The 26225-nt window shown below is 45.6% G+C and overlaps 1 protein-coding gene across 6 annotated transcripts in view; it reads left to right on the forward strand.

Annotated features, from left to right (window-relative positions):
* The window catches only part of ESR1 (estrogen receptor 1), a 399407-nt gene extending 379559 nt beyond the window's left edge, over positions 1-19848 (forward strand). For 4 of the 6 annotated variants that reach the window (XM_018053364.1, XM_018053368.1, XM_018053367.1 and 1 more), the window contains 2 exons: positions 10385-10568; positions 15240-15474. In XM_018053364.1, the coding sequence (XP_017908853.1) occupies positions 10385-10568; positions 15240-15474 (419 nt within the window). Of the gene's footprint in view, positions 1-10384; positions 10569-15239 lie in introns of all 6 variants that reach the window. The other 2 variants (XM_018053365.1, XM_018053363.1) reach the window with 2 other exon arrangements.

Consider the following 26225-nt stretch of genomic DNA (forward strand, 5'->3'; position numbering starts at 1 on the left):
CCAGTCTATGGCTTGTCTTCTCATGGTCCTGAGATCCGTGGTTTTTAAACCTTCTGCTCAAGCCTTGTGTGTCAGAAGGAGCCTCCGGTCACCAGAGGATGGGGGCGTGAATCAGAGAGGGAGAGGCTGAGGGACCAACCTCCAGTCTCCCCTTCCCCATTTCTTCTGCTTTAATTAGAGAGATTTGACTTCATTCAGTTTATATGTGAGGGTTTCACAGGAAATTCACTCTTTTAAAAGGATTTTGTTCCTCCAAATGGTGTGAAAAACCACGAAACTTAAATTAAATCCACAATTCTAGAATTCTGTGTCTCCTTTTTTACAATGTAATACATCCTTTCACAAGGCTCTGTTAAGGAGAAACGAGACAGACCTGTCACAGTCATGTGACACTTTTTCAACACAATTTTCATCTAATGCAGAGCTCTCTTGAAATGATGGAACTGATATATCCTAAGAATAGGTATCATCTACATGTCCACTTATCTTTCTGAAACAGTAATTTTGGACAGTAATTATCTTTTTCAAAATAATCAGTGAGAAGTGTCAGCCATTTCACCATTTTCATTCTCTGTCCAAGAAAAGGGGAGAGAATATATCTGCATCGCTGTGGCTCTGAAGATAAACATGCAAACCCAAACCAGAAGGGGTGGCCTTTACAATCACACAAGAAGGTGTCACTTCACAGTGCCCAGTGTAGATCATCACCGGATTTTTAAACAGTGCTGTTCAACTCAGAATGACAAGAACATGTGCATTCAACCAGCTGTATATTCTTAGATCATATATCATTTTTTGTGGCTTTGCGGTTAAGTCAGATGAATGTTTAATGATGTTTTATAAACATTTGTATTCACGCTAACCCTGTTTATTGCTTTGACAGAGGAGGGCGGCATGTTCTTTATTTTGTTTATGTATTGCCTTTGTTCCACAAAGGATTTGAAATGGACTACTGAATTTCATGTGATGCAAAATGAAGAGAGGGAAGTCACTCAGTCATGTCCGACTGTTCGCGACCCCATGGACTGCAGCCTACCCGGCTGCTCCGTCCATGGGATTTTCCAGGCAAGAGTACTAGAGTGGGGTGCCATCACCTTCTCCGGATGCAAAATGAGGAAGGCAGTAATTGACACAATCTGAAAAAAGGGAAAATAATGTGAAGAAAATAATAAATTCAGGAGTCAGATTAGCACACAACAGTCCAGCTGTACAGTTCCTAGGAGTGGGCCACAAATTTGGCTCTCAGCTTCTTTCGCTAGGCCAAAGCAAAGAGAACACATTTCATTATAAGGTCTACCGAGTTTTAATAAAAATAAAATAGACTTGTTGTTCAATGTAAAAACTCTCCTTTAGGCAAATCTCTACAAGGTCTGTTTACTACAACCAGCACCTGATAAGGATGCTGCAGCTGAGAATTTGAGTGTCCTATTCTCTTGCCATGCCCTCCTCCAGAGGATCGCCCCAACCCAGGGATCGAACCCACGTCTCTCATGTCTCCTGCATTGGTAGATGGATTCTTTACCACTAGCATCACCTGGGAATTCCTCTGATAAGAGAGTAGGGTGCTGATATATGAGGTTGCCAGTTAGGAGATCCGTTTATTTTGATCATCAGCTGGGCGGTTGTTAGGGGTAAATACCTCCTGTGAAATTTGTTAACTGTGTATAGGGTCTGATAGGATGAGCTCAAGCCCTGACCATTATACTAACCAAAGTGGAGGTTCAGGGCAAGGGCTGAGGCATCGGGAGTTGGGAGGATTCCTCATGTGGAGTAGGAAGTACTCAAATGCTGTCTCATCTCATGATGTACCAGATCAGGAGTCTAGTCTCTACTTTGCCCGTCTTGTGCAGACACCTAGGTGTGCTCTGTGCCCTGCTACAGTGTAATAAATCGCCTTAATGGCTAAGAAATAATTAAGTCTAATAAATTAGACTTAATGGCTAAGAAAAGAGAAAAAAGGGTTTAGATTCTCTTAATCATGGATTTGGATAGAGCACAGTGGTCATGGACTGTTCCTCTTCATCATGTCTGGGGCCTCAGGTGAGGGTCATGCAGTAACAGTAATTTGGTAGTCATTGCCTAGAGACATCTTAAAGGTCTTTGTCCACATGCTGCCTACTGATGCTGGCTGTTAGCGGTGCGTCAGCCAACAGTCAACTGTGATGCTTATCTGTGGCCTTGGCTTCTTCGTGGCCTGTTGCACTGTGCCTCTTACAAGGAAGGGAGTGAGGGCTCCAGAAGCAAGTGTTCCAGTTGACAGGCAGAAGCTGTATGCCTTAGATGACAAGCATATTGTACCCTGGAAGCCAGGCAGTGTCATCTATCCCATTCTACTGATTGCAAGCAAGTCACGGGTCCACCCAGCCTCCAGGGAGGGGCATAACTCACACATCTCCATGACAGAGTGCCAAGATCACACTCTGGAAACCCATGTTGGATGGGAGATATTGTTGCGATCATTTTTGGAAAATAAATCTGCCCCCATGTGTGTAAAGAGCCGCTTCCAACTCTGCACTATTGCTCCATTGTCTTTGAAATGGCAAGTGAGAAAAGGTGAGATTCAGGGAAACAAATCCATCCAGACTGCTTTAACCTATATTTTCTGGGAAAAAAAAAAACAACAAGACCTCTTGAGACCAGGCCAGCTCACCTGGACTAGGAGTTCCACATGGAACCGGTGAACAAACTCCATTGTATTAGACAGGCCACCCATTTTCCATAAAGTTATCTCTTTAGACTGTCTTCTTCCTGATCTCAGAAAGGTAGTAATTGACTGAGGAATAGAAAATCAGAAACCTGGCTGTTTCTTCATATATTACAGACATAACTAACAAAAAGGAGGCCCCTAAGCAATATAGGGCTTCCCTGATGACTCAGGTGCTAAAGAATCTGCCTGAAATGCAGGAGACGGGGGTCTGATCCATGGGTCAGCAATATAGATTCATAATGGCTTCATCCTAAAAGGTATAAGGCTAGGGGACTATTTATTTATTTTAAATTCATTGATTTTAACTGGATAGGGGACTATTTATTATGAAAAGTAAAGACAGTGATTTTATGTATAGGAGGGAGACACATGGATACCACTAAAATTATTTTTTTTTCTTTTAACATTTGATTTATTTTGGCTGTGCTAGGTCTTTGTTGCTGTGCACAGGGGCACAGGCTCTAGGCGAGGGCTTTAGTACTTGAGGCACACTGACTCAGTAGTTGTGACTCATGGGCTCTGGAGCATAGCCTCGACTGTTGTGGTGCACAGGTTTAGTTGCCCTGAGGCATGCAGGATCTTCCCGGATCAGGGATTGGACCCATGTTCCCTGCAATGGTTCCCTAATTCTTAACCACTGGACTACCAAGGAAGTCCTAAAAAAATTTTTTTTTAAGTACACTTTTGAGATTTCATTTCACGTCAATTTAATCAAGTCATCAGTTTCACCACCTGAAATCATTTAGAGGTTTGTCCTTTGAGTCAGCTTGAAGGCATTGATATACTAAGTAGAATCTCTATTAGATTTCACTAAAAATTATGCTAAATTGATAAATGTCACTGAATCATTCGTGGATGAGTTCATAGTCATCTGTGCCACGGGAGTACTCGTGGGTATTATAGTGATGCCAAAATGAAAGGACTGCTGTGGTCCCTGTTGTGTTGTGACAAGAATCCTTATCTTTGCTGTGATCCCTCTCACTATGAGACCACTTAGAAGATGACTGGAGGAGTGTGTGATCTTACAAAGACTAGAGTAATAGTAAACATTTGCTCAAGGACTGGGAGTTACGAAAAGTTCTTCACCTTTTAGTAAATAATCACGCACTGCTAGAAGGATGGACGTTTCCTGCCTATGGACAAATATAGCTCAAGGCAACACTCTTTTTGTTCAGTTTGTGAAATGAGAAGTCAGTTCCTGCATGGTACAGCACAGTCTCTGAAACCTTAATAATGTTGGGAGCGGCATCTTTGAAATGATGACTAACTAAACATTCTGGCATCCTGGGCTTCCCTCTTGATTCTTTGAACTTATTGGTTGCTATGAATTATGTTAGTATTCAGAAGGAATGGTTAGCATGACAGGAGATGATGAGGTGGTTCTAGGATCTAGAGAATGCTTTCCATGACAAAATGTGGCGATATCGGCATTTGGGAAGAGAAATGATTTATAACCTAAGTTATATTCCCAAATGCCAGTATTGCCACATTTTGTTATAATTTATAACTATGCAACCTAAGGACCTCCCTGGTGGCTCAGTCAGTAAAGAATCCGCCTGCAATGTGGGAGACCCAGGTTCGATCCCTGGGTCGGGAAGATCCACTGGAGAAGGAAATGGCAACCCACTCCAGTATTTTTACCTGGAGAATTCCATGCACAAAGGAGTATGGTGGGCTACAGTCCACGGGATTGCAAAGAGTAAGACCTGACTGAGTGACTAACACTTTCACTTTCATGCAACCTAAGGCTTTAGGAATGCAGAAAATGGCAACAAAAGGAGGTGTACCAAGCATCACTTTGACTTTATTTGATATATACAGTTTTTTCATTGATACAGTCAGTAAGTCATAAAATACTTCTCATCTTGCCTTAGAGTAGAACAACTATAACAAATAGGCACCAAAATGTATAATGGTGCAAACCCATGAAGGTTTGTTTCTTGTTTACTTAATATCGCTGGGTGCTTGTATAGGATAGTGCCAGAGCCTTCTTCCGTGTGGTTGTGCAAGGACTCTGCAGTATTAATTGGGTGACTTCCATGGTCATCCTGAGTTATCTCCGTTCTAATCAAGCCAGCCAGAAAGGGGAAAGAAGCATAGGAGAGCACAACATGACGAGGAAGTTGGAAAGGAAATTCTCAAAGTGGTTTCAGCATTGGGATAAGACACTTCACTGAAGATATAGTCCATGTTTCTAAGAGCTTACATAGTAGTGGCCGTAAAAGAGCAAATCATGGCAATTGTGTGATTCTTAATGCTCGCTAGGCATCTGACTCATCAGTGGGGAGCTTTTAAGAAGCAAGCTCCAACTCCAGCTTTCGGTCAGCAGATTTGGCTGGAACCTGAACAGCCACATCTTGGAAAACCCCACAGAAGAGACCGAGGGACAGCTATGCTTGGGAATCACAAACTCTGGAGATAAATCTCTTAGAATTGCCAGGAACTCCAAATGAGAACCTCTTATATAGCACAGGGAGCTCTGCTCAGTGCTCTGTGGTGACTGAAACTGGGAAGGAAATCCAAAAGAGAAGGGATGTATGTATATCTGTTTCACTTTGCTGTACAGCAGAAACTAACACAACATTGTAAAGCAACTATATGCTAATAACAATTAATTTAAAAATAAAATAAAACTGTGCTTAAGGAAAAAGCTTGAATGCAGGAAAAAAAAAAAAAAAAAAAAGAATTGCCAGGAACCAACACCAGTCCAATAAAACATGCATATTCCTTTAACTAGCCTAGAACGAAATAAATAATAGTCTATACATGTACATCTTTTTTAAAAAAATGTAATTTCAGATAATTTCAAAATGGCCATAAAGGAGGAATAACACTGAACTAATTTAAAATAAAATGCTGTATCTTTCAATGCAGATGCTGAGGCTTGACTACAATACAAAAACTGATAAAGTAGTAAAATGCTTACATGTATTTATAGTGCATGGGCTTCCCAGGTGGCACCAGTGGTAAAGAAACTGCCTGCCAATGCTTGAGACATAAGAGATATAGGTTCGATCCCTGAGTCAGGAAGATTCCCTGGAGGAGGGCATGGCAACCCACTCCAGTATTCTTGCCTGGAGAATCCCATGGACAGAGGAGCCTGGTGGGCTACAGTCCATGGGGTCACAAAGAGTGGGACACGACTGAGTTACTGACCCTTTCACTTTTATGCATGTGTGCATGTGTGTGCTCAGTTGTGTAAAGTAATTATCCTCTAATCAGAAATTTTAAAAAAGGAAAACTCTGCCACAGAACATACACACACACTCACATATACACACATAAAGAAACTGGAACTCAAAATCTTTGATGGATAATGCATCTTTATGGTATCTATTTTGGTGAGGTGCATTTCTAACTTTAAATATGAAATTGTCTGCCCTTTAAAAAAGAAAGAGAAAAGAAGCCCTTCATTCTTTGGGACTGTCCCACATATTGTAGGATATCCAGCACAGCCCTTCTCACTAACTAGCTTCAGCCACCACGAGCCATCCAACATCCCGCAGGACCCACCGTGCCAGGAGGAGGAGCAGCCCTCAGACGTGATGCCTCAAACGAATGTGGCACTCGTGAAACTGTCTGCCGAGAAGGCACTTAAGAGCAAGCACACCAGTTTGATTGTGGAAGCCATGTCCAGCAGCACACCTAACAGGCTGATCTGCAGATGAATCACTGAGTCCTTCATGTGCCGAGTCCCCCCAAAAGTTCCTTTTCTATTCCAGCAGAGCAGCAGCTTTCAGGTCTAGACCACTTACAGCCAGGGCTTTAAGGAGTTTTCTTTTTTCCTTTGAGTCATCCCCTTTGCTTTTCTGGTCAAGCTGCTGTGGACACAAGGACTCTCCCAGGATCCACTGTCATATTCGTCCTTCTGGAAAAGAAAAGAAAAAAAAAATGGCCTTACTTGAAGACTTTGCTGTGAAGCATTAGTGTCTTCCTTCCTCACTTCTCCGAGAACAGCTGGATGCGCCCCCGGCCCAGTGGAGGTCAGCACCCGGGCGTGTGGCCCCGGGTCCTGCTAGTGTTTCCTCTGCATACAGTCACGTGCAGGCGTGCACTGCCGTCTCCATATCTGCATTCTTCCAGCTTCCCGAAGAGAAGACGGCATCATCTGGAGAAGTGACGAAGGGGTAACGAGGGTGTTCCTGCAGGATGGAGTGGAAAAGAGAAAGGAAGGAAAGAAGGAAGAGAGTGTCCGAGCAGAGCAAGAGGAGGAAGGAGAGCACAGAAGCATGAGGCAGTGAGAGCCAGAGAGGGCGAAAGGCTGAGCTCTCTTCTCTACTGGGTGTCCAGGCGCTTCTGCTCCCCCTTCCTTTCTACCACCAGATTTTTCTCCATAGAGTCTTCCTGAGGCTCCCAGTGTTTGGCCGCAAGATTCAGAATACGTAGAAGCTCAGATTTGCCAACAGCGCTTCGAGCCTGGATAATGACATACAGATTGTTTTTTCCATCTTGGGGATTTGGAGCAGCCTGGGGAGTTGCAAAAGCCTGCCTTGTTGTAAGACCGTTTCTGAAGGCCTGCACTGTCTGATCACTGGCTCCCTGCTGCTGGGAACAGTGGCACAGCTGTCCAGGGTGGCAGGGACCACCTGGGGTATGAAAATTACCAGAAGCCGTAGTTTGGCTCTTGCCAGAGCACCTGAAGCCTTCTGGGAATTAGGATTTCTGTTGTTTCTGTCACTGGCCCCTTAGGAGCAATAGATAACAAACTGGGACCACTTGTGGTTTTTTTGTTTTTTTTTTTTCCTTGCCAGAAAAGCCCAGCAAGAAGATGGCTGCTGTTGTCGATTATTGGCATTCCAGCAGGACTGTATATTTATTTCTAAGTATATTCGCACAGCTAGGAAGCATCTGCCGACAAGGATGAGATGATAAGCTGTGTTGGTGCCAAAACAGGACTAGAAAAACAAGCTTGTTCTGAGAATGGCAGGTATCCGGAAAGTCAGTTAAGAAAATCAACCCTCCCCAGGCAGTAGCTGCTCTTACGACATTAACCTTTAAGAAAAGGCGTGAAATCCCTACTTCTCAGGGAGAGCAGGCTGGAGGGAGGACCAGAACAGGAGGGGGAACCAGCAGTGGGAGGTGGGCTGCACTTCCAGGAGCCTGCATGCCAAGGCTCTGGCCTCCCCTGGCGAGGGGAGGGTGCTACGCGGGGTCTCAGCACGTCCACAGCTCTGTACTGGCCGCTCCCACCCCGGGCACACAAGCAGGACGAGCAGGTGCAGAGGCGTGGAAGCTCCTCCGTCCTGTGGTTTCCTTGAACAAGAATGGGATGATTGGTGAGCGAGGCCAGCATCCTGGGTGGTAACAACAAAAAAAAAAAGGAAATTGGTAGAAAATGCATCAGCCAAGTTGGATTCAGTCAGCTCTGTGGCCTGGGCAGGTTCCCAGGGTATTCCAGCCAGACGGCAGGGCTTCTGAGAGACACCAGGCTAGAATGTGTGTGATGACATAAGGGCAGGGAGAGGCAGGGCCATGGGGCTCAGCAGAGGCTGTCCCGGGCCCCCCAACCCACTGGTGTACACCCCCCTGGCCACCCGTTACCTCCGGGTCCACCCCAAGGCACTGGACATGTGCCCTTTTTTCTAATGGGCACAACCTTTCTCTATCAGAAACCCACAGGGAACATAAGTAACCCAGCAATTTCTTTCTCGTCCCACTGCCTGTCCACTGCTTGCTTATCCTGGGCTCTGTTTCCTTTGGACAAGAACACCTCCGGTTACCAAAAGCTACGTTAGTCTATTCTACAGCCTGTAAGCCAGGAGCCTGGCCGTTCTGGTTTTGTTGTTGCTGTATTTGTTTTGAACATTAGCCGTTTCCCATTCTGGGCAGTTACAACTGTGTTTACTATGAGTTCCTCTGTGTGGGAGTTTTCCCCATTTTCATCCTACAGGCTGCGGCATGAGCAATAACTCATCACTGCGCCACTGGCACAGAGTCGGGGATTCATAAACTGGGGGGCCTTTAACTTGAAAATACCCAGTGCGGATGGGAGGAGGGGAGAAGGAGAAATATATTTATGGGAGGGCCAGTGGGCTTATAAGACCAAAAATAATGTTGCTAAATAGATGTATATCTGGAGGTAAATACCGCGTCATCTGCTCCCTTCAAGGGGATGTGTTTTGAGCGGGACAAGTTGGCTTCTGCAGGCTCACTCGATAGAACATCCATCGCTGCAGTCTCAAGACAAGACTGCTCCATCCTGCCTTCCTTTTGCTTTCAATACTTCTCACCTCTTATCACTCACCTTCCTTGTCTCCTGAACGTCCAACTTTAAGAGTCTGGATTCTTTCGGTTGCAAGTCACAGAAATCCAACTCACACTATCTTAAGCAAACAGGCAATTTATGGATCTGTGTGTTAAAAAGGATATGATGGAAGCTTTAAGGTCCGATAAAAGAAGTAGGGACGAGGACCTTACAAGGGCAACCACGATTTCTCCCCTCCCCCTCCATCACCTCTGCGGGTTGTTACTTGGCTCCACTCAGCAGGGGGAGCTCCTTCTCCCGGGAAGGTGGCACTTACAAGCCCCATATCCTCATCCTCCAAGCACCTCCACCCTAGAGGAAGGAATTTCCATCGACAGCTTCGTATTTGTTGTTGTTGTTGTTGTGCTCAATTGTGTCCAACTCTTGGCAACCCTGTGGACTGTAGCCCACCAGGTTCCTCAGTCCATGGAATTCTCCAGGCAAGACCACTGGAGTGGGTTGCCATGCCCTTCTCCAGGGGATCTTCCCCACCTAGGGATCAAACCTCCATCTCCGACATTGCAAGCAGATTCTTTACCATCTTAACCACCAGGGAAGCCCAAGGAAGCCATATACAAGCCCTGAAAAAGCTCTGATTTTCTAGTACGAGGCTAATACTATCCAAAGGAACCGAGTGACCGGATTGTCTAATTTTAGTCTGAAGACTATCTGTGGCTCCAAGAGCAGGGGTTTATGACCAGATGAAAGGCAAGAGGGCACATAAATCCACACTTGGCAATGAAAACAGCGCTTCCCAGGGTCCCTTCATCTTTCCTATCATAAACCTTTCAGCTGAGCCTGAAAAGTACAAAGGCCCCAAAGCTGACCTGAAATGTAGCAGCAGATTAAGTCCTACCTGCATCACTTAGTAAATCCCTTTTACTCACTCTGTGCATCTCACCTAGGGTGTCACGTGTCTTCTGAGAGTTTCCATTATAAGACTGGATGTGGAGTCAGCACATTGGGGTTATTCTCAATTCTGCTCTGTCCTGTCGAGTTCATTCCACAAGTTAATACAGTTTTTTTGCACTTTTGTTTCTTTGTGTGAAATGGAGCGATAATGCTGCCTTCCTGGAGCTGTCATCAGCGTTAACAGGATAGTTAGCATTGGCGAAAGTCCTGTCAGAGAAGAGATGGCTGGTACAACCGTCACGGCCCCAAGGCAAGCAGAGCCTTTCTAGGAAATCTTGATGACAAACCCTGGAAACTGGCTCACACATAGGAGGTGACATGAGTTTCCTATACACATGCTCTCAGACATGTATATTCATGAGGACATTTGCATAGTTGCCTGGACCAAATAGATCCTCAACTTCTCAGTGGTTGGGCTTGGAGGGTGGGGGCTTCAGAGGGGCACTGTCTCGGTATCACCCCACACACATCCTGGACCTTATCCTCTTTGAGTTTCTCTCTCTCTTCCTCTGCACATTCAGGAGTGTACACATTTCTGTCCAGCACTCTGAGGTCTCTGGAAGAGAAGGACCACATCCACCGCGTCCTGGACAAGATCACAGACACCTTGATCCATCTGATGGCCAAAGCAGGCCTGACTCTGCAGCAGCAGCACCGGCGTCTGGCCCAGTTCCTCCTCCTCCTCTCTCACTTCAGGCACATGAGGTGAGGCCTCCTTGGGTTTCTCTCGCAGCAAAGATGTAAGGGAATCCAGCCCCTAACCCTGTGTGGCAGCGGGCCCAGGAAGGGCTGATGCCTGCGTACAGATAACACACTTGGGGCAGTTCTGGGCCCATGATGAGCATGAACACCGTGGGAGGATGGTGGAGGGAGGCCCTGAATCTGTCCAGGGTGTGGGCGGGCGTCAGAGAAGGCTTCACAGAGGAAGCGCTAACTCACGCTCAGTTTGGAGCCCATGCAGCATCTTACATGAGGGGCAGAGTGTGCGGCATGCGGGTCAGGGGAGGGGGAATCCTCTTTGGTTATTCACTTTGTCCCAGCCAGTCACGGGCAGTCTGTGAGCACACTCGTCCTCAGAGGGCACTGGGCACATCTGTTGCAGCTCCCGTGTCACACTCTTCTTACTTACGGGTGTAAATTCGAAATGAGACACTCTGGGTCCAAACCCCTCATGGACGGTCAGCCTTGACTCTTCTAGTCCTCTCAAACCATTCTTGTCACCCCCTTTGCCATGATCCAAGTCCGAGCCTCCATCATTTCCTCCAGGATGTCTGTCCCAGCTGCCTAACCTATCTCTCCAGATTTAATTTCAGAGCCATTAACAGCCTTTCTGATCTATTCTCCACAGTAGAGCCAGTGTGATCATTCTGATACCAAATCTGATCGCACTGTTTTCCTACTTAAAGCCTTCAAATGGCTTCCCCTTGCTTTTAGATGAAAATATAAATCCATTTACTTTGCTTCCATTACTTTTTATCCTCTGCTGCTGCTGCTACTACTCTTTAGATGTTAAGTCGTCTCCGACTCTTTGCAACTCCAGGGACTGTAGCCCACCAGCCTCCTCTGTCCATGGGATTTCCCAGGCAAGAATACTGGAGTGGGTTACCACTTCCTTCTCCAGGGGATCTTCCTGGCCCAGGGATGAAACCTAAGACTCCTTCTTGGCAGGCAGATTCTTTACCACTGAGCCGCCTGTAGCCTTACTTAACTTGTAGGACTTCCTGGGAGTCTAGGCTCTGGCCCTGATCAGCTGTTCTCTGAGTCAACGGGGAGGTGCTGCAGGCTGCAGGTTGGCCGCACAGCTCTTTTACTTCCTTGGACTCACACATCTGAAGGTCAGGTGATGGAAGCTGGGCACAGCTGGAGGCTCTGCACCAAGCTGCAGGCCTGAAGGTCAGCTGGGTGACTAACCCGAGTACCTTTTGTCCTCCTTGTACCAACAGGAGAGCTGGGACATGTTCTTCTCATATTGATGGTAGAGGCACCAGAGGGCGAGTCAGTTTGGTGAAGTGCATTTTAATCTTTTAGTTCAGTCCATGTGCATGAACATCCCACTGGGCAAGCAAGTCATAGAATAACACCCAAAGTCAAGGATCATGGACACAGGGCACAGAGACTGACTCTTCCTGGACAGTAAGCTAGCCTGTCATAGCTTAGATACGACTCCTTGCAGGAAGCATCTCCCGACCCTTAACACGTAGATGGGATTTACACCCTGTTCTTCCAGATTGTTATTGCCCATTTTATGATCTGTCAGCACCATTAGACTTCAAATGTAAACTCTATGAGGCAGTTCTCACAACCCGTTTTGTTTACTCTGTGGACCCAGTACCCTGAAGCATGGGGCTTGGCACAGAGTAACTATTCAATAAATATTTTCTATAGGAGATAAGAAAGGTTGATAGCAGAGGAAATAGAGCCTTTATGCACCAGAAGGAGAAAAGGGCCTTGTTTCTATTCTAAATGCTTGGCCAGGGACTTAGTGGGTACTGTTCCCATGAGCAGAACTTATCCTTCAGGGAACACATGGAGAAAGTATTAGATTCTTTACTCCAGAAAGACCACACCTGCATGATGAAGTCCCTATGACCTTAGGCTTACTTCAGGCCTCCAGGAATGAAAAAGAGATTCTGTTTCTCAGTGGCTCTGAGGAAAGGGCCAAGGTGTCTGGAAAGAGATTAATTTTTCAAGGGGTCTTTAAACCTTGAAAAACTGTGAGTCAGGTGGCGAGAAGTTCATCCCATCAGAGTCCCAGGTGGCCCCTTTTCTGGAGCTAACTCCACAAGTCGTTAGCTTCTTGAGAAAATAAATGTGTCTTTCTTTCATTGTAACCCACTCAGTGCCGTGTATGAAGTCTTGGATGCGGTATATGAGCATCACTTCATTACTGAGTGAAGGAGCTGTCACTCCTCCCTGTGAATCTGAAATTCAAAACTGACGGCTCTCACTTGTCAAAGTGAGTGCAGTCTGTGTTCCCAGGAGTCCCCGAGAATCCGGCCAGGTTAAGTAGATCATTGCATTTGGAGTATACATTTTCAGTCCTTTCCCGTCCATTTCTTTTGATGAATATTACACAGAGGGAAGAGGGGGATGGATCAGAATAACATAAGCCTCTACCAACTTTCCTGGCTGAGAGAGTAGCCTTCCCCTTGAAGAAAATATATTAGCTTTATTCTGAGCTAGGAATTTGATGGAGAAACCGTGTATCACAGATGAAGGATTTTTGTTGTTGTTGTTGGTGGTGGTGGTTGGAATTGCTGAATTTTCAGATCCATTAACTGCTTGTCAGCATTAGGAAGCCTCGTTAGTTAATACCAACGTATATTTGCACTGAATATACAAGCCTTGCTAGTTTTACTGGCAACAGGTGGCCAAGGGCAATGGCAGTGGGAGTTTCTGTTTGAATTGTGTGAAGGGCTAAAGAGGAGTTGCTGTTCTGTTGCAAGCTTTGAGCTGGCTTGCAGACTCCCTCCCTCCCTCTTTCTCTCTCTCTCACCAACACTGACAACAATATTGTGGTGCTTCATTACAGCCAATCTAAATTACAGAACTCTGTTGTGTTAAGCTTGGCCCCGACCATATGCTGTCATGCAGAGCATTTAACACCAGATTTCATCTCACGGTAAATGTGATTCATGGGGTTGCAAGAGAAAGATGGTGTCAGATCCAGGGGCATTTAACTTTAACAGCATTTTAAATTAAAACAAACAAACTCAAAAAAAAAAATACCCCACAAAATCCCACTTTAAAACGTAATTTTGGTGGCTGTTATATGGCCCGAATTGCTCTGAAGCCTGATTGTTTTCCTGGCACGCCTCCAACAAGGGTTGACTTCCCCCTGACTGAAAATGCAAGTAATTTTTAGGAGGCTCTTGGTCTGGCTCCTTATGATACACGATTCTTTTAAAAGGAATTTCAAGCTAGATAATAGTGTTTGGGTTTGTTTGTTTGTTTGTTTGTTTTTTCTCCTGCTGGTGATGTGGTGGACGAGACAGGCAGAAGTGTGGCTGGTGGAGCAGGACAGTAGGGGAGAGTGGTCAAAGGAGAAATGCCACTTGCCTGCATTTCCCTGGGTAGCCCGTATTTTCTGAGGGTTAACCATGTTCTTGCCACTGTGCTAGGCCTAACGGGGTGGACAAATTGCTACCCCTCGTGGAGCTTGTACTGTGTGTGTTAGGTCTGTGTGGGTCTGTGCTCGTGTGTATGTGCTTGTGCTTAGGGAGCAAGAATAAAAATACAGGGACTTCCCTGGTGGTCCAGTGGTTAAGAATCTGCCTTGCAGTGCAGGGGACAGGGGTTCAAATCCTGGTCGGGGAACTAAGATCCCTCATGCCGCGAAGCTACTGAGCCGTGTGCCACAACTAGAGAGTCTGCACACCAGAACCAAAGATCCTGCATGCCGCAACTAAGACCCAAGGCAGACAAGCACAGGTGTTTTAAAAAGAGTAAAAATACACATGTTCATAAATACATACGTAGAAGGATTTCAGGTTGACATGCGTGCTGGGAGGAAAACGGAATGACGTTGAAAGAGGCTGGCTAAAGCCACGGGGCCTTGAGCCCTCTGCCCTTGGGGTCGTGGCAGGTCTCTCAGAACCGGTGACACCCGGAGATCTGGGAGAAGTGCCTCCAGGCAGGAGCGGGGAAGAGCCAGTGCAGGTACCCTGAGTCTGGGCATAAAGAACTTGGTGTCTTTAAGGGGCTGCATGAAAACTCAGCTGGCTCAAGGTATGCGTTAGGGAAGAGGGACAAAGTCTGAGAGGTGGGTGGAAGGCATGTCAGTCGGGCCTTGCATAGCACAGACAGAAATTTGGATTTTATTCTGAGTTAAATGAGAAGCAGCTGGACAGTTGTGAGCAAGGGAACTTCTTGAACTGTTTTGCATATTTGAAAAGTTCCTTCCTGGACCTTCTTAGCGTTTAAGACTCCATGGTTCCAATGCAGGGGGCCTGGGTTTAATTTCTGGTTGGGGTACTAAGATCCCACGTGCCAAGTGATGTGCCCCCCACCCCGCCCCCATAAAAAAACCTCTTTTGTACTTGGTGGCTGGGCAACCCACTCCAGTATTCTTGCCTGAGAAATCCTATGGACAGAGAGAGGAGCCTGGCAAGCTACAGTCCATGGGGTCGCAAAGAGTCAGACACGACTTAGTGACTAGGTGAAAACAACAAACACAACTGTTCTCTTTTTAGATGTAGCGGTGATAGAAGAGAGAAAGTCACCTGTATAGTAAACCCTGAACTGGCTCTTGAAGCAGGAGGAAAGTTTGGCATATCAGTGTCCTGGGGCTTTTCTTAGTTGCCCTTCCTCAGCGTCTCAGCCATCCTGGGTCTGAGGCTGGCCTGAGTGGTCCTGTCTGTGTCTCCCCTCTTGCAGCAACAAAGGCATGGAGCACCTATACAGCATGAAGTGCAAGAACGTGGTGCCTCTCTACGACCTGCTGCTGGAGATGCTGGATGCCCACCGCCTGCACGCCCCAGCCAACTTCGGGAGCACACCCCCGGAAGACGTGAATCAGAGCCAGCTGGCCACCACTGGCTGCACTTCATCGCATTCCTTGCAAACATATTACATCACTGAGGAGGCAGAGAATTTCCCCAGCACAGTCTGAGAGTTCCCTGGCTCCCGGCCCCCGCCCCCCACCGCCAAGGTTCTGAGAATCCCTGTTGCACTTTACCCACATCATGCATCACTCTCGCCGAATTCTGCCCCTGCACACACTCTTGGCATGCACCCACCACTGGCTTTCTGGTATGGATGGCCATTCATTCGCTCGCTCAGTTCTATGTGGCACGCCTTGTTTTGGGAACAGCCAAAGGGATTCCAGGGCTCATTTCTTTGTAACCGTTCTCTCTCTCTCTGCCTTTGCTACCTTACTCAACACGAGGATTCACCTAGCGCTTCATGACTGAGCTCGGTCTCCAAGCTGGGTTCAGGTGACTGTGCACTTTAGCTACTTGTGACCCAGGCCTGGAGAGTGGACATGTCACCTCCATGAACGTGAAGCACTTGTTAATGGATCTGAGCATCAGCCACAGGAAAGAACTGGAAGTGGCTCCTTTAATTGCTGACTTGGAGAAAGCGAAGCCCAGGGTTCATTATAATGTCCTCTTGTATTCCTATAGGTCCATATCATTTTATTTAAGCTATTTCTCTGTTGCATGGCTGTAGCAGAATATTCAGTGATTGTCTACCCACTTCCCCTATAGGAATACAAGATGCACACAGGGAAGGAAGGCCCCTAATTGTCAAGACTTTGTCAGCTTAGTACACTGCCCCTTCAAATTTGCTAAACGCTTTACCATTGAGAGCACTAGATATATATAGGTCATGGGTTCCAATTAATTCTCGCTTCCCATGGATCCATGGAAAGCAGCAAAGCTGATCCCAGTTAAGTAACCTCCACATCCACCAGTTTAGATAGATACTTGTCTTTTGTTTTCATTTTCATTTTATAAAAGAAAGCCTCACCTCCCCCTTCTCCCCTCGCCCCCCACCCCAGGACTTGGAGTAAATGGGCTTCAGGACCTGTTCTAGTGTGATCTCACTCCTACCAGCAGACGGCGCTCTACATGGCTCTTCCTGGTGTGTCACTTACAAGGTGAATTCCTAGTGCCTAGGCTGCGAAAATCCTGCTTGGAAAATCCCATGGACTGAGGAGCCTGTTAGGCTACAGCCCATGGGGTCACAAAGAGTCAGACACCACTGAGCGACCTCACTTTCACTTTCAGGCTGCAACCAAGGGCAAAGGAGCAGGCACTCTGGTGACACTTTTAGCCCCGGGACTGTGGGCTTAATAGTAACCGTGCATGATTCTTGTAGGGGCTAGAGACCAAAGAGGGGCAGAAACTGGATAAAACTGTGAAGCTCAGGATGGCCCTGCCACAGGCTGCAGCCACTTTGGAGCGCTACGGGCTGACCCCACAGTGTAGTACGGGGCTGCCCTGGGGTCCATGGAGGGCTGTCCTCCTCCTCCTCTTCCCTTTCGTGCTCCCAGTGACCCTGGTTGGAGGCAAGTGCTCCTTGGGGGAGGAGAGCCAGCATTGGAGCTTTCTGAACTCAGGCTGCCTGGGGCCTGGTCAGACCACGCCTGCCCTTGGTTATTTAGAGCTCATGCAAAAATCAGGGTTTAGCCTCAAGGGGGAAGGAAAAAAGACAAAACTTCTCCAGACTCTGTTTCATTAAACTTCCTAAGCCAAGAGAAAAAGACTAGAATTGGGCCATAGGAATCCATTGGACCTATAGACTAAACAAGAAAAGCTCACTAAACAAGAAGCAGCTTCCCTGGGTCTTTGCGTCTCTAAAGCAGTTATGAATTAGTTCCCCTTCTCAGCTATAAAGAAAGTTTGGTTTCCTCTGGTGACCACACTGTCTGTAACTCGAACCCTGTTGATAGGCAATGTGTTAGGCAACAAACCCAGCCAAGGTTCTAGGGCTTCTCTTGGGATGCCTGTTTCAGAAGTGGATTTCACTCATCTGATTACCCAGTAAGTGACCACCAAAGGGCTGGGAACCTGGGAAGGCCAAAAAAATAAAAAGTTTTTTCACAAGTGCATCTAAATTTGGGGGCGATTTTGTGTATCTGCAGTAAGAATGTTTAGAACATAATTCTTATGTTGTTTTTGTTTAAGAAGCACCTTATATAGTATAATATATATTTTTTTGAAATTGCAATGCTTGTTTATCAGACAACTGAATGTACTGATTCTGTTTTGGATTTAATTTGACTGGGTTAACATTCAAAGCCAACAAAAAATATGTTTACTTTTTTGGTATCACTACCTTGTCATGTAGTCATTGATGCCTAAGGCCTGGTGATTATTCATTTAAATGATGATCACATTTTCATATCAACTTTTATATCCACAGTAGATGAAATAGCACTAATCCAGATGCCTATTGTTGGATATTGAATGATAGACAATCATATGTAGCAGAGATTATGCCTGAAAAGGAAAATTATTCAGGGCAGCTAATTTTGCTTTACCAAAATATAAGTAGTAATATTTTTGGACAGTAGTTAATGGGTCAGTGGGTTCTTTTTAATGTTTATACTTAGATTTTCTTTTAAAAAAATAAAAACAAACAAAAAAATTCTAGGATTCTAGATGATGTAATACCAGCTAAATCCAAACAATAATCCAGCGGAGGGTTTTACATTTTTCACATAAGATGTTTGTATTCATGTAAAGACACTATTACATTTGAAATGGGCAGAGAGCACCAGATGGTTGGTATGTTAGCCCAGGAGTTTCAAGTAATTTTAGAAATCTCTTATTCTTAAATGAAGTGCCACTAATGGAGAGCTGATACTTTGCAGCTGATGTTACTCGGATGTAGGGAATATGCTGTATTTCCCCCCCCCCCTACTCTGATACAGTTTAAAGTTTGAAAGACAAGGTCAATCAGAGAGGGAGTGGATGGGTTAGTAGAATAGAGTGGGGAAATGGGTTTGGGCATTTTAAGAATGAAAAATATCATGATAAGAGTCTTGAAAGCATTTTGAGGCAGATCAGCACTGGCACTTGGGGTGTGCACCAGGGTTCAGTATTTCACTTGTGTCCTGTTCACCACAAATAGCTGTATATGACAGCTGATCCTATAATGGCAGCTCGAGTTCTGGGGCAGAACTAGAGGCATGTGCAGTACAGTCCAAGAAATAGCTAGTGGTCTGTGTTTCTTTTAGCCATCGCCTAGCTCCAGGCTTGCAGTAATGATTCTGTAATGCTGTCACGCAACAATCATAGAGGTTAGTTCATCCAAAGAGAAGACCCTACGTAGGTTGCAAAACCCAGACCCTGAGGAAGTGTAGTCATTGATTCAGTTTCCCTATTAACCTTGCAACTATGTTTAACCATGCCATAGCCCGTGCCTTTTGAGGGCTGAACAAATAAGAGGCTAACTGATAATCCAACTTCTGATCCCATTTAGATGTTCTTGCTTTAAAATCTTTATACGCTGAAATGGCTGTTGGTTTAGGCCACTGGTTTAGACTATCCCTACATGAAACCAATCCCAAATCTCTTCCTAGTCATACTCCCCACCTCTGAGATGGACTGTGGGTACTGGGAGTGATCACTAGGACTATAGTTAACGTTTGATATTCACAGGCAGATTTGCTTCTGGAAACTAGTTATTAGAAACACATGTAGAGTCATATGTAGCTTCTGAGACAGCCATGATTCTCTTGGGTTCAAGTCTGGGGATGATGACCCAGATGACGCTGCACACTTCCTGGGTGAACTTCCTGAAAACTTACTGTCAACTGGAGCAAATGACTTCAAGTGCCATCCCACATATCCACCTTTTCATTAGTGTTAGTCTCTGTTTTTAATTGCAGTTCCTTTCCATTTGGATTAACGTGAATGTGGCCTCCTTCTAAGTCACTGAAAATTGTTTTCTAAGTAACTGCTGCCTCTATTATGGCACTTCAAGTTTGCACTGTCTTTCAGAGATTCAAGAAAAATTTCTATTTTTTTTTTTCTGCATCCAAATGTGCCTGAACTTTTAAAATGTGTAAATGCTGCCATGTTTCAAACCCATCTTCAGTGTGTTTTTACAGAGCTGTGTACCCTGGAAACCACATACAGCCCCATGAACAGGTGCCTGAGGCACGGACCCCTTTGCATTCACAGAGAGGTCATTGGTCATAGAGACTTGAATTAATAAGTGACATTATGCCAGTTTATGTTCTCTCACGGTTTATAAACAGCGCTTTTTGTGCACTACGTATTCTTCAGTGTAGAGCTCTTGTTTTTACGGGGAAAAGCTCAAATCCCAAATTGTGTTTGATGGATTAATACGCCAATGCATACTATTATTGATGTGATTCTGTTTTGTTGCAGCTTTGCTTTGTTTAATGAAACACACTTGTAAACCTCTTTTGCACCTTACAAAAAAAAAAAAAAAGAATCCAGTGGGATGCTCAAGCACCTTAAACAATTTTCTCTACCTATTTGATGTTCAAATAAAGAATTAAATGAAAGCCTTTTGTTTGTTTTTGTGTCAGCCCCCTGCTTAGCGCTGGCTGCCCAAGATCAGAGTGGTGACATGCATCGTCAGAGCGCAGTGAATTCAGGTGATCAGTCTGATGCCAGGCTCCCCTCCAACCCCCACTGACCTCCCGCCCCAGGCACAGAAGGGAACGTGTGGTGCTTGGAGTCAGGCAGACCTGGCCGCACTTCTCGGCTCCAGCACATACAAGTTTTATGACCATTGGTCATGAATTTTCAGAGCCTCTGCTTCCTCATCAGCAAGGTGATAACAGTAACACCTAATTCACAGACAATTGTGAAGATTATATAAGATGCTCATGAAAATAGTTCTTTTTTTTTCAACTATGTTGACACATGTAAACCCATGGCTGACTCATGTCAATGTATGGCAAAACCCACTACAATATTGTAAAGTAATTAGCCTCCAATTAAAATAAATATATTAATTTTTAAAACTAGTAGTTATTTTCTAATGTTTAATCCCAACACCTTCCTTGTGGGGAAGTAGAAAGCTTCAGAGTAGCTATGAGGGGATTCCCAAGTGGTGCTAGTGGTAAAGAACTTGCCTGCCACAGGTTTGATCCCTGGGTAGGGAAGATTCCCTGGAGGAGGAGATGGCAGCCCATTCCAGTATTCTTGCCTGGAGAATCCCATGGACAGAGGAGCCTCGTGGGTTACAATCCATGGGGCTACAGAGTTGGACGTGATTGAGCACTGCGTGAATGCATCTGAAACTTACATAATCGTTCAGAAACCTCGCCCCATCATGCACCCAAAGCAGAAAGGACTGGTTCACCCCAACCCCATCCCACCTCTGGTTTCCATTTCAGAACTCTTTTCCCTTTGAAGAGCCACCTGCATGTCCTCTTCGCCCCATTGTTTCTGTGATTTAACTGGTGAACTGGGGAGAGGGGGATAATGGGACTGAGAGGCAACATAATATGCACACGGGGTCTGCAGCTGGATTAGCCCATTTGAAACCTCGTTATACTATTTATGATGTGAACTTGGGCAAGGTACTTTCCCTGTGCCTCAGCTTCTTCACCTGTAAAGATGGACAATAGTACCTCTTGGCTGGAAGTGTTGCTGAGAAAACTACATGGGTTAATTCACAGAGAACACTAAAGGATAGCAGCTGGCATTGCTTCTTCCCCCTTTCCCGAATCTTCTCCAACTGCGTGTCTGCGCTCACCTCTTTATTAGGATGAGTTTAATTTTTCACATTGCTTGTCATTTGGATTCCAAAAAGCTTGTGTCCTGTCATCCCTGGGCAAGTTCTTCAATCCTGATTTTCATTGGCTTCCTTATATCTAAAATATAAATAAGAACAATACCCATTCTACAGGGCTATTCAGTTCAGTTGCTCAGTTGTGTCCAACTCTTTGCGGTCCATGGACTGCAGCACACCAGGCTTCTCTGTCCATCACCAACTCCCAGAGCTTGCTCAAACTCATGTCCATCAAGCTGGTGATGCCATCCAACCATCTCATCTTCTGTCATCCCCTTCCCCTCCTACCTTCACTCTTTCCCAGCATCAGGGTCTTTTCTAATGAGTCAGTTCTTCGCATCAGGTGGCCGAGGTATTGGAGCTTCAGCTTCAACATCAGTCCTTGCAGTGAATCTTTAGGACAGTGTTATGAAGATCAAAAGAGATAAATGTCTCAAGTGTGGGTATAGGACCTGCCCATAGTAAGCTCTCAATGCATGTTAGGCACAATTATGCAACTGTTATCATGCTCTGTGAGCACTGACATTTAGTGGGATCACTGATAGGTTTAGATTTACAGTTACCACTTTGTTATTTTGAATATGTCTCCTGTCTTTTTCATTGCTCTGTTCCTCCTTACTGGCTCTTCCTTTGTTTTGGTGAAATAAATATCTTTAGGGTTTCATTGATATTTATCTGTTGATTTTTTTTTTTTACTATTCTAAAGTTATTTTCTTAGTGGTTTCTTTTATAGCATGCATCGTAACTTTTCACAATCTATTTTAGATTAATACTAACTTAAATTTGGTAAAATAAAAATCTTTGCTCCACCATACTGTAGCTCCATTCTCTCCCTTCTTCATATTATTATTGTCATATGTATCTAGATGTCATAAACCCAGTAATGTTATATTTATTGGCTTGTACAACTTTATATCTTTTAAAGAAGCTAAGACAAAAATGAGAAAATGTATATATTTATAGGCTTTCTATTATTAATCCAAGGGCTTCCTGTGTAGCTCAGTTGGTAAAGCATCTGTCTGCAGTGTGGGAGACCTGGGTTCAATTTCTGGGTTGGGAAGTTCCCCTGGAGAAGGAAATAGCAACCTATTCAGTATTCTTGCCTGGAGAATCTCATGGATAGAGGAGGCTGGTGGGCTACAGTTCATGGGATTGCAAGAGTCATACACGACTTAGCGCTTTTTAAAATATTAATCCACATATTCACCATTTTCAGCCTTCTTCATTTCTTCCCACAGATTTGAGTCACATGTCTGGTATCATTTTTTCTCAGCCTGAAGGAATTATTAAGAGTATTTCTTCTAGGGCAAGTCTACTAGTAATGAATTCTCTGTTTGTCTGGTAATGTATTTATTTCACCTTCATATTTGAAAGATGATTTTTCTGAATGTAGAATTCCTGGTCATCAGTCTTGTTTTCAGTATGTTGACTATATCATTCCACTGCCTCCTGGCCCCCATTGCTTATTCTGTATCTGATGAGTAGAAAGAAAAATTCCTGTGGAATTTTAAGGCAAGTGTGACTCCTAGAAATACAGCACTTCGGGCAGGATGCTTCATGTCCTGTCCTTCGAGTTCTGGGGAAACATGACCTCCTCTCTGACTAATGGGTGGCCCTTGATTAGGACAGTGTGACAATCATTTCTTCTGCTCATGCCCCCGGAACTCAGTGCGAGTGTTCCTGGTCTCTGAGGTCATTCTGGCACCCTTCCTTGCCCCTGGTTGGAATAGTGGGTGAGCTGAAGAGGGATGTTCCTCTGTCCCTTGGCACCAGGAAAGGCTCTATCTAGCAGATGACCTGAGATGTTGAAGTCAGAGGCAGTGGTGCCCTCACTGGCAGCAAGCCCTGTTTCAGGGTGACAGTACCTGGGCCAGGCTCACCCCCTTCTCTTGCCCCCAGAGCAGCTCCTAGCTCATGGCCTGGGAATGGGACCATGGGCTCTGGCCTAGGCATGTTTTCTGCATAGAACTGACAAATTAGGCGCTTTCATCCTAACTAGATGAAATTGAGGGGAAAAAAAACCAGAAACAAAATGAACAAAGAACAACAACAAAAAAGACTAGGGCAGGGAAACACTGAGAGTAAACATTTTAAAAAGTGATTTTGAATCAGGGTGGGATGTCCTCAAGGGGCCGGAGGAGCAGAGGAAGGGACTCCAAAGGGACTCCAAAGCTGCCAGCCGGCCCTGGACCCTTGGTCGAGAGCCAGTCTCTCAGAAGGCCCCAGAGCAGACAGTGTTCTGAGCACCTTCCAGACTCAGCGCTCTCAGAGGCCCCTAGGCAGCTCTACAACCTGTCAGCAGATGCCTTTTTGCTGAGAAGTCAATGATTGTGGGGAAGGCCCATGAAAGCTTTGTGAGCTGGTAAACATTTTACGGGCTGCAGGAATTCAGGCTCGATGGGGTGTACACTGTCCAGATTCCTGAGTATTCCCAGATTTACAACCAGAAAACCCACATGTCAACACCCAGGGCCCCAGACCATAGGCTGGAGGGGAGAAGGGTGGGACAAGGGGACAACACAGTCATGGGGGGTACTGTGCCGTGGCCTCTGGTAGCTGCTCTGCGGGCCCTCCCAGGCCCTTAAGGATACCAGGGGCAGATGAGTCTCCGGGGCTCGACCAGGCTAAGGTGCCACTTTGTTCAAAACAAGGGAAGGGCTGAAGGTGCCACACTGGGGAGGCCAGATGCTTCACTAAGACGGGATTAAATCTGGAGCTAATGACCCATTCATTCATCTTTGAATTTATTATTAAATATTCAAAAACAGTCATTAACAATCCTTACAAGCCAAAGAATGCAAAAAACCAGCCAAACAAAAAATGATGTGTAAGGAAAAGCAAGTTTAAGAAAACACGGGAGGTTCAGATAGAGAAATCAGTTTTCAGTACTTAGCATTGTAGAAGCAGGTACCAACTTCTTCTAGCCCTGGATCACAGAACCAGAGTCTATGAAGTATAAAGACTTGGACCCTGAAAAGACAGGTGAATCCAGGCTTAGTCCTAAGGGAAAAGCTGCTGAGACTTGGCCTTGGTTTAGAAAAGTGAAGGGGAGCCTGTATCAGAGTTTCAAGCTATATGGAGATCTCCCCGTTTATTTTCTATGATTGCTTAGAGGCAGAAAGATAAAAGAAAGCCTTACAAACATCCTGAGTCCGGTTTCAGATAAAGTGTTCTGAAAGGTGAGTCTTTTTATTCCCCGACCTCCCACCCCAACTTCTCTGTGACCTTGGAGACACAAGTTCACAACAGTTGCCAGGGCAGTATAGACCTCTGGGTAACACAAGGACCATCAAGGGAAGACACTGCTTGATGCAGTCCCCAGGGAAACGATGCCAGGAGCTCAACGAGCCAAAAAAGAGGAGCTAAAAACGCTGAACACACAAAGTTTATCACCTGTTAAACTATGTCACCATCCTGGTACCATACTTCCCATACTTCATCCCTGCTGAGCTCTGGGTAGCCACGTATGCACGCTCTCTGCCAACGGGAAGTACCCAGCCCCGAGAAACAAGCTCTGCAGAGGGGCCCGAAGCCTCAGTTTTCTCACGTCGGCACCCACAGCTGAGGGAACAGCGAGGACCGTTGACCTGGCAGGCGCCCCAACTAGGACTTTGAACATGCAATTTCTGAGAGGCCGAAGGATTTGCAGAACCCTCTGTGCCTATTACTCATGAAAGAAAGATGCCGTTTTCATTCCAAAGATGAACATGAAAGCGCTGGCCCCACCTCACCCCCCACAAAATCCAACAAAAAAAATTTTTTTCTTGAGGAGGAAAAAGAAAGATTTCTTCATGGCTGCCACAGAAGTGGTTTCAGCAGAATTCCCCAGGGGCAGCCAGACTGAGGGGAGGGATTTAGTGCTGAGCTGATCCGGTGGAGACGTCCTTCAGAGAAGTCATGTCAGGAGAAGGAGTCTGAAAATCCCAGGGTGGTGCTTCGGGGCCACCCTCTCACTAACAACTCCACCACAACAGTGTTTGTCTCGAGGAACCAAAGTCTCTCTGTAAAGGGCCAGAGAGTAAGTGCCTTACTTAATGAGGCTGGCAACGTTTTCATGTGTCTTTTTTAGTTTTACAACCCTTAGAAAATATGAAACCTGGGACTTCCCTAGCGCTCCAATGGTTAAGACTACGCCCTTCCAATACAGGGGGCATAAGTTTGATCTCTGTTCAAGCAACTAACACAGGGAACTTGTGCTGTGGTCACACACACACACAAAAAAAACAGTTAAAAAAAATGGACCCCATTCTTAGGTCAAGGGCTTACAAAAACAAGCCACAACCTGTAAGCAGCCAACCAGTTAGCCTTGGTCTATAGGTTGTGACCTTTGTCAGGCATCTTCAGGGTCCAGGTGCTCTCACTCCCATCCAGCTAAGAAGATGGCGAGAGTCTGGGGAGGTGAGGTCCAGAGGGAACCGCACCTGGTGAGGTAGCAGGGGTGGGGATGGCAGCTCAGAAATGCAAACGCAGGAGATGCTCATCTGTTCCTATTTATTGATTCCCGGGTATCAGCAGGGCTTTCAAGTTCCTAAGCGTTCTTCTCCTTCCCAAAAAGGTTAAAAATGAGTGTGGGAAGAAAATGTGGAAAGCTCTTCTCAAAAACCATTTCTGAAATCAATTAGGAGCTGGAATAAACAACAATGAACTGTCCAGCATTATCATCCCTCAGTACTTGCCTTGCAGTGTGCAGCCCTTACATTGCTGTGGATAATCCTCATAACAAACCCCAGGCAGTGGGTACTATTATTATCCCATCTTACAGAGGAAGAAACTAGGGAACAGAAAGGTTAAGTAACTTCCTCAGGTTACAGGGCTAGGAAATTGCTGAACTGTGGGTTGAGCCCAGGTATTTTGGCTCCAGAGTCTCTGCTACAGGTAGACCCTTTCTAGGAAGGGGTTTGTGTTTTATTATCAATTTCTTATTCCGATCACAGAATCAGTGGGGGTGGGGGAAGAAGACGAGGGTCTGAGCCTCTCTCAAAGCCTGGTTTTAGGTGGCAGAATCTGCCAGGAGGTTGTTGAGTAGGGGCAGACTGTAAGGAGCAAGGAGAGCAGGGTGAATCTGTGGCACCTGCTCTGGTAGAAGCTGCCTGTGACTTCCCGGCTTCCGCCTCCATTCCTTCTGTGATCAGGCTGTCC

This window comes from Capra hircus, chromosome 9 (assembly GCF_001704415.2).
Source record: "Capra hircus breed San Clemente chromosome 9, ASM170441v1, whole genome shotgun sequence".
Taxonomy (NCBI): Eukaryota; Metazoa; Chordata; class Mammalia; order Artiodactyla; family Bovidae; genus Capra; species Capra hircus.